Here is a 9113-nt window from a genome sequence, read left to right on the forward strand (position 1 = left end):
TTTCCCCACTGTAGATGAGACTTACAATCTCTGTATGCGGGAGACAATGGTGTTAAACGCAGCCTGGATGTCGGCGGTAGTGCAGGTACAGACCACAGGCAGCTGCTGGTTCTGTAGCACACCTGAAAGATACTGAAAGAGGAGAAAGCACAGAAAAAGAGACTCAAAAACTCCAATGAAAATATGGATCAGTTTAGAGCTGAAATGTTACAGTATAGCACAACAGGGACACAGAAAACAAGAACACTATCAACTCTTGTTTTACTCACATTATGACAAAAAGTGCAAATCTAAAAAGAAGCGTATAAAAATTTTACTTTAATTAGTATATTTTCAAAATGAACTTGTTTTTTAAAGGTGGAAAGTAAAAAGTCACAAAAAGAGAAAATTGCTTCAGGATTTTGTTGCTTTTTGTCTGAAACAGACCTTGGAACCTCTGTTGTAATAGAAAAATAAAGTATAGTGGATAAGTAATCAAGCCTGAAAGCTCTGTTATTTGCTCTCTTTTCTTTACTCGGTTGTTTGTTTTCTCTGCTCTGACATCATACTGACATCACATTGACTGTAAAAAAGCTTTCACAGACTGTTAGATTTATTACTGACGGGATATACCAGCCATAGGCAACTAGCGGCCCGGGGGCAACCCTTGGTCTAATTTTGTGTGCCCCTCAACATAAATGTACAAAATGACAAAAATACACAAAACAGCAAACAGACATAAAAAATAATAATATACAAAATGAAACACAAATAATACTTCAAAAACATCTAACATTATTTATTACTCATCATTTTTTGTGTATTAAAAAAGAAAGATACATCTTGCATCTGCAAAACTCGTACAGTGCTCGTCTGAAGTATGTATTCATATAGTGGGAGGAGCTCAAGTAGAGTTGTTATTATGGCCAAATGAGTATGTTTGAAGGTAGGATGTACAAAGAGGTGAACATACTGAGTAATCTGTAGTGTCATGAAGCAATGTATGTTTTTTTGAGTCATTATGTGTATTTTGTATCTTTCCGTTGTCTTTTTGTGCATTTTTTGTATAATTGTTTTTTGTTGCCATTGTAGTGTGATTCTGGAGTCATTTTGTGTATTTTTGTATCTTTTTTAGTGTAGTTATGTGCAATTCTGTTGTCATTTTGTTTTATTTTTTGTATAATTATTTAGTTTTGTGTATTTTGAGTCATTTTTAAATTTTGTTGTCATTTGGTGTATTTTTCTGTAATTTTTTTAGTTATTTTGTGTGTTTTTGGAGCCTTTATGTATATTTTTGTTGTCGTTTTGTGTACTTTTTGTATAAATATTCTTTAGTTTCTTGTTTTATTTTATTCATTTAGTATATTTTTATTATAAATACCTTATGTGTGGTGAGGCCGTGTTTTGAGATGTGTGTACACGCACACACATCTCCAAGTCTTTTGGAAACTTGTCGACAAAAGACTCACCAGTAACTGACGGTTTCAAATGATCTATTCAGAGTAGTCCCGTGAGCACAGACATGGAGATGGAGGAGGAAGTGGAGTCCATGACCCGTGATATAAAGGGAGTTTGGGATCACGGGGATAATTTTAAATAACCATAAAATATTAACTTAAATAACTTTTAGCAGAACAAAAACGTTTTTTAACATTGACCTTCTTTTTTAAACCCAAACAAAAAAATAAAAAAATAAAAAAAATAAAATAAACCCAAACAAACTGCAACACAGTGACATCTGAACCGAATGACCCGGAACCGGAAGTACCGTGCTCAATACCGCGCTCCATACAGAGAGAGAGCCGTAATCTTAAAATTAAAATGAATGTTTTTCAACACCAAATTACTCTAAAATAACGGATGCACACACTCAGGCTATGTGGAAGTTGTTGACAAAGTTTAAGGTCGACCAGACACCTTGTCGGGGAGATATTTGCTCCACAAACACACGCACGCATACAGAACTTTCTTGCTTTGATTATTACTAGTACAGTGCCCGTCGGAAGTATGTATTCATATAGTGGGGGCTTAAGTAGAGATGTCAATTATGGCCAAATGAGAATATGTTTGAAGGTTGGATGTACAAAGAGGTGTACATACTCTGTACTGTTATAAAGGGGATTATTTGCGGGTGCAAAATAAAATAGCATGTACAATTGCCCTGGTTTCATTCTATGGGACATGCGCATGATAAATGTGTTGTTTTTTTACTCATTTTTATATTTGTTTTGTTTGGTGTATTTTTTTGGAATGTATGTTTTTTAGAGTCATGTGTATTTTTGTATCTTTAAGTTGTGTAGTTTTGTGCATTTCTGTTGTCATTTTGTGTAGTTTTTGTATAAATATTTAGTTTTGTGTATTTTGAGTCATTTTCATATTTTTGTTGTTTTGTGTATTTTTCTGTAATGTATGTTTTTTGGAGTCATTTTGTGTGTTTTTGGAGCCTTTTTGTATATTTTTGTGCATTTCTGCTGTCATTTTGTGTACTTCATGTATAAATATTGTTTAGTTTTTTTGTTTTATGTCGTGTGTATTTTGTATCTTTCAGTTGTCTTTTTGTGAATTTTTTGTATAATTGTTTTTTGTTGCCATTGTAGTGTGATTCTGGAGTCATTTTGTGTATTTTTCTATCTTTATTAGTGTAGTTTTGTGCATTTCTGTTGTCATTTTGTGTAGTTTTTATATAAATATTTAGTTTTGTGTATTTTGAGTCATTTTCATATTTTTGTTGTCGTTTGGTGTGTGTGTGTGTGACTCGCTACTCCGTGGCTTTAGCCGCGCACATGCACACACATCAGTGAATCACATCAGGCCCAATAAGTGAGACTTGATAGCTTTGCTAGTATACCAGTGTGAGCGCGGCTGCTCAGTTGCCCCTCCCCGTTCTCCAGTCTAAACTATCTTCCTCTCTCTTACTAATTTGTTTAAAGTGCGTATCTGCTTGGCTGTGTGCGCAGCGATTGGCTCTGGCCTCACACTGTCACACTGTGACTGTAGCTAGGGTGAGGAGCTGTGGAGTGAAATAGATATAGATGATGCGCTACCGCCCCCTCACACACTGAGGTCAAAAGCTGAATAAGTTTCACTTCTGTGCCGTCCAGAAGTGAAATAAAATTAAAATAAACATTTGGAAAAATTTTTGGTCCAACAAACACCACGACGGGAAGAAATTCGCTCCACACACGCACGCACGTACGCGCACGACCACGCAGACCTTCTTTGCTTTTATAGATGTATCTTTCAAATACTAAAATGAACAAAATTAACAGAAAAATATACAAAACGACAACAAAAACACATAAGAGAGAGAATATATTGCTTGTATTTCCGTTAGAGTAGCGCAAGGTAAAGAATCTTAATTTATATAGCACTTTAGCTGCCATGAAAGGCACTAGTCAACCACTGGGAGAAACTTTTTTTTTTTTCTTCTCTTAAGAATTTTATATTTTGATCGGACTTTGAGATGACTATTGTTATAATTTGCACAATATCAATAACGTTGAATAGAATTGAACTTAGGGTTCAGGTCTTGCTAACAACACAGACATGTATAAACTGGGATCAAAACCCCAACCTCTCGATCAGAAGATGACCCTTGTTCTATTTTATCTGGAGCGGGAGATAATCTGTGGATAGAGTTATTTTCTATATAATATGTGTCTACATCTACCCAAGAAAAAAAACAAATAAATAAAATCCATAGTACACGACTTACCTGGCCCTGCCAGTCAGATGTGTTGATGAGGATGATGCTGTCAGGAAGGTTATCGTCTAACCCTAGAATGTTGTTGAGTTGATCATACACAGTCTTTCTGGGAATCTGTGTTTGAAAAATATCATTTGAAAAAAAAAAAAACTTTCGGACAATGTCGAGAAGTTTATCCTTCAAGCATGCAAAAAAACAACATGGGGCCACATGCATTGATGTAATCTTAAGCAGCTCCAAAACAAATAAACAAAATGACTCCAAAATCACACAAAAGAAAAGTACACAAGACAAAAACACACAAGCTGACAAGGTGAATACGCAAACAAATGACCAAAAATACAGAAAATGATTCCAAAACACACACAAAATAACTCCAAAGACACAAAAAGTGACAACAGAACTACAAAAAAAACTATAAAAAGACTCCAAAAACACAAAAATTGACAAGGAAAATTCACAAAATGACAAAAATAAACAAAAACACACAAAGAAACAAACATGAAAAAAAGTGATAAGAAAAAAACACAAAACACAAGACAAAACACAAAATAACTCCAAAAACATGCAAAAGGACAACCTAAACACACATGACAACTACATAAAAACTCACACACAAAATGGCAACAACAATGCAGGATATAACAGAAAACCACGTTGTTGTGACCCTTGTTAATGCTCATATTGTTCATTATTCTAATGCAGACACGATGTTGATCATGTGACCCTCAAATCAGATACAATCATATGTTTGTGGCCCCGCCCCCTGTGTCTCTGCACCAAATGGTTGGTTGTAGCTTCTACAGGAACCTCACTTCACTTCCAGTCCTGAGAGTTTCCCTTGCACTGCAGTGTGTTTCTCTCACCTGTAGGTGGTAGCGTGTTTCTAGACAACGCTCATTGTCCAGACTGTTGGCTCTCTCGTTCAGCGATCTGATGGGCTGACGTTCCTTCAGGGATGTGCTCCGGCCTCGCCGCCCTGCCAGTTTGGGCTCCTGTCTGCAAACACCGAGTCCATTGACAGGCTCGTTTACTTTGTCTGTACACAATTTTTCTTTTTGCATTGTCAGCACATGCTGTCGAAGGTCAACACTACATGTAGTGCAATCTTTTTGCACTACATGAATTTATTATTTCAATTAAATAAATACAATTATTTTATTGCATAAATGTGACCATTACCAGCCCCCCCTAAGAAAAACTTTATTAAAGGAAGAATATAAAAAAAGAGGTCAGTGTTACACCTAGGTGAGGGGGAAGGGAGTAATTTAAGGTGAGAGTGAAATGTGATGTTATAGTTGTGCATATTGTGCTTATTGTGTTCTGTAATCAGTTCAGCCAGTCTGGTGACAAGTATGAAGAAACTGAAGTGGGTGACATAGCACCCAGCTTAAGCATAATGGTGGTGGCCATGAACAGAGGAAAGGAGTGAGTGGTTATACCTAAAACTGGTATTTGGGATCAACGTGGCTAAGGTTAAGCTCAGTACGAGCTTATTCCACCACCCAAGGCCAGTGCATCTATGACCAATGTTTGTGCAAGAACCACTTCTGTGAACCCAGGCGCCACCCCAGGCCCAAAGGTGAGGCCAGGCCAGCAGCAACAACTGGAGCTAAGAAGCCCCAGGCCACCCCGCCACGACCGAGCAGCCCCCCCAGACGCCATAGAGACCCCAGACCGAGAAGCAGCCACCGCCCCCACACACAGAGAGAGAGCCCCAAGGAGCCAAAGACCCAGCGCACCCTGCCACAGACCCCAACCCCCCGCCCTGAGGCACCCCAGCATCGCCCAACCCCCCCACCCCCACCCACTCCGAGGAGGCGACCAGCACCGTGGCGGACAGGCAACCAGCTGGTGCCCGCAGAGGGCCAGGCCCAGAGTCAGCAGAGACTGGACCCCGGGCCAAAGGGAGCTGGTCCAGAGGCAGCACCGGCAGGAGGCAACTGCATCCCCAGCCGCCCAGGACACCAGGAGGATGCTGCAAGCCGCCCCAATGGCAGCCCTGAGCGCCCCAGATCAATCTCCACCTGTGTCACCAGCATGATGAGCCCTAGTTATTGTCAAAACAAGGCCATCCCAGGGGCCCCAGTCAGCTTGTCTGTACACAAATCTAAACTACTCAACCAACCTGTTGGATGAAATGATGAGCGACTCTGTCTTGGTCATTTTGCAGCTTGGTGGTAGTTGCTCTAAAAATGTGTCCATGTTGTCCATCTCCAGCTCAGTGGTGGGAGTCACCACCTCTGGCTGTTCCTGTAAGAAACAGGAACAGAAAAAGGAACAGGAACTGGACATTGCTAACATGACCGTAAGCTGTCACTCACTAGGCTGACATGGTCAGACTCTCCATCATCTGTAAACTTGGCCCCACTGCTCTTGGTTTTATCTGGGTCCATCTGAAATGAGGTTGCGTGAAAAATAAGAGAAGTAAAGTCATTCGACTCATAAGTAAAACAAATCCTTGGTTAAATCTCTTCTTCTTTATCAACTAATGGGAGGAGGAGCCAAATTATTAAATTCAAAAAGCTCTGTAGCAAAACAACGACAACGTTTTAGGGTCGCATTGAGACTTCGAGAATAAAGTCGTAATAGTACGATAATAAAGTTGTACTGTTACAAGAATAAAGTCAAAATATTACAAGAATAAAATCATATTACACAAATAAAATCATATTACACAAATAAAATCATATTACAAGAATATAATCCAAATATTAAAAGAGCAAAATCATAATATGAGAACAAACTTGTAATATGAAAGATGAGGACACTGCACAGTTCTTTTCTCATCAAATGAAGTCACAACATTTCAAGAATAAAGTCAGTATTACAAGAGTAAACTTGTAAAATTACAAGAATAAAATCATAATATTAGAACAAAATCATAATATGAGAGATGTGGATACACTGCACAGTTCTTTTCTCATCAAAATTGTACTTTCTTCTTGTAATATTATGACCTTATTCTTGTAGTATTACAGTTCATTCTTGTAAAATGATAAATGTTATTGTAGTATTTTGAGGTTCTTTTGACAGTCGGTCTTTATTCGCATAATATGATACATTTTTCCTAATAAATTTGGATGTGATTTTTGTGGTAAAAAACATTGTGGCCCTGCTGCGGTGGTAGATGTGCTTTTCTGCCATATTGTCTCTTGCTGAGGTTGGTGCTCACCGGGCTCGGAGGTTCTCTGTGGCTCCGGCTGCTGTGGATGCTGCCGATCTCAGTTTGAGAGCTGGAGAGAGAAAGACCCTCAAAGTACGGCCTGGAACACAAAGGAAAAAATAAAGGGTCAGTGATGTATAAGGATTTTCACCACATGATATTTCATAACATCGGGCAAGATTTACATGAATATTATGATGGAAATAAAAATGGAAATGCTTTGAAATCTTATACATGACTATAATAGAACTAAAAACAGGGCAGAATATAAATGTGAATAGATTTCAAGTAATTTTTAAGATTTTTTCAGTCATGGCCAGACAGTCGCACCACATCATCATATTTGGACACTTTGAATAACAGTAGTAGTTATTTATACTACTACACTACTACTATATTTAGTAGTTGTAGTAAGTGTAAGTAACATTTTAAAAATAATAAGCTACATATATGATATATTTTTATGCATTTAAACCTTTTTTTAAATACAAGAAATGCAGTTGAACAGAATATTTAGGCTTCACGTCTTTGACCCCAAAACAAATTACCGTTTAAAGAAGCTGACAGTGGACGAGCTTTGGTGTGAATCATTAGGCCTAAAGAAGGCTTTAAGATCCTTGGATGCAGTACTTTTCTGTAAAACCTGCAGATGTCACCTATTTAGTAGCTGATACTCTTTCACAGAGCATTTAAATGAGCTCCTTTATACGGTGGGACAAACGCACAGCAAACAGCAAAACGCTGCAAACACAAAAACGCTGCAAAAAAATCGTAGCTTTAAATCCAGTTTTCACACTGTTAAAAAGCACAACTTTGTTTGTGATGATTTCCTTTCTTTTCTTGTATGCTTTGTTTTTGTTCTGCCCATATTTATAATATTTTATTGAATTTTCTTTGATTTAATTTACCTCCCTCATTGCATTGTTTTTAAGCATAAGTAGGAATTCTTGTTCTATTCTATATAATTCTGTAGTATTGTTTGTACATTGTGTTCTTTGGTTTTAAGATTTTTCTAGTAAAACCAAATAGGAAATGTAGGAAACAAACCACATCAAGCGTAAAGCCTCCCCCTTTGCTAGCAAGAATTAACCAAGGAGCCTGTTTTTGTGTTATCACGAACTGTGTAAACACAACTGCCCCCGTAACTCTGAGATGCAGGACTAACCCCACTATGTGGTCTGTGAACTCAATACCGGAGCCGCTAAGACTGAACCAGCTATTTGAAGTACGTAGTATGAACCCTTCTTTTACGACTCCCCTTCCGGCCAAACAAAAGGACCAGAGAATCCAAGGACAGTTTTCCCCTATATTACCTCCCTGCGACATTTATGATCAAAAGAAGAACATCCCTCTTCTCCCCCTTATCAAACAGATACTGTGGGATGCTATAAGTTCAAAGAACGGTCCCAATGCCCTTTGACCCCCTGTGGTGAGATATCACAGGAAGACGCTTACCAGACCTTCACTGAGAGGTCTCCTAGTGAAGAAAGGAGAACAAAGAAATTGTACTATGTTTAAAAAGTTACAAATGAAAACATTTTTGGAATGATCTCTACAGAAATTGAAATTGCAAATATTGTCTGTTCGATCACACTCGTTTCATGTAATGCAATAACCAACAGAATGCTATTTTAAAGTGTTTATCATTTAAAAGTGCTTAAAAATACCAGAAAACATCACAAACGTTAGTTTGAGGTATCTACGGAAACCATATAGTTAAGAGGAGGCATAACATGATTTTTGACATTTATGTTATGAGTAATTACAGGTAAAATGCATTAATTAGTTCCTAAAGTGATTCGAGGCTATTTCCTAGTCGTGTTTGGTATCAAACTCTTTCGTAATACATGATATTTCAGGATATGATGTTGAAAAGATGTTTTGAAATATGTGGAATTAATTATTAGGCATTCTTTTATGTTTAGAATCATCCCTTGTTGTCTGTCTCTGTCTTACACTTACACACGCCCAAGACACACCCAAAGGCACCCAGCTGAGATGCTGGCAACTTTAAACCAATCAACGAAGTTCCCTCTTCAGGAGGCAAACCCCAAAGATAAGCTTTTAAAAGGAAGAACGCCGTTCCTAACTTCAGTTTTGGACGCGGGCGTTCATGCTCACCCGTCTTCCCTCATGTTTCCAGTCTTTTCATTTATTTCATTTTATTTTTAGTTGAAACAGTTAGATTTTGGAAACCACAGCTGCTTGGTTCGGACGAATACAGCATCTAGTGACGTGCGTAACAGCCGAAAGGAAGCCCGG

At 38.0% G+C, this 9113-nt stretch overlaps 1 protein-coding gene across 1 annotated transcript in view; it reads right to left on the reverse strand.

Annotated features, from left to right (window-relative positions):
• The window catches only part of pacs2 (phosphofurin acidic cluster sorting protein 2), a 91103-nt gene that overhangs the window by 24930 nt on the left and 57060 nt on the right, over positions 1–9113 (reverse strand). Inside the window, 6 exon segments of the mRNA XM_028437500.1 lie at positions 26–132; positions 3695–3799; positions 4552–4684; positions 5814–5938; positions 6010–6081; positions 6861–6951. Of these exon segments, the coding sequence (XP_028293301.1) occupies positions 26–132; positions 3695–3799; positions 4552–4684; positions 5814–5938; positions 6010–6081; positions 6861–6951 (633 nt within the window).

The sequence above is a fragment of the Gouania willdenowi genome, chromosome 22, assembly GCF_900634775.1.
Source record: "Gouania willdenowi chromosome 22, fGouWil2.1, whole genome shotgun sequence".
In the NCBI taxonomy this organism is placed as follows: domain Eukaryota; kingdom Metazoa; phylum Chordata; class Actinopteri; order Blenniiformes; family Gobiesocidae; genus Gouania; species Gouania willdenowi.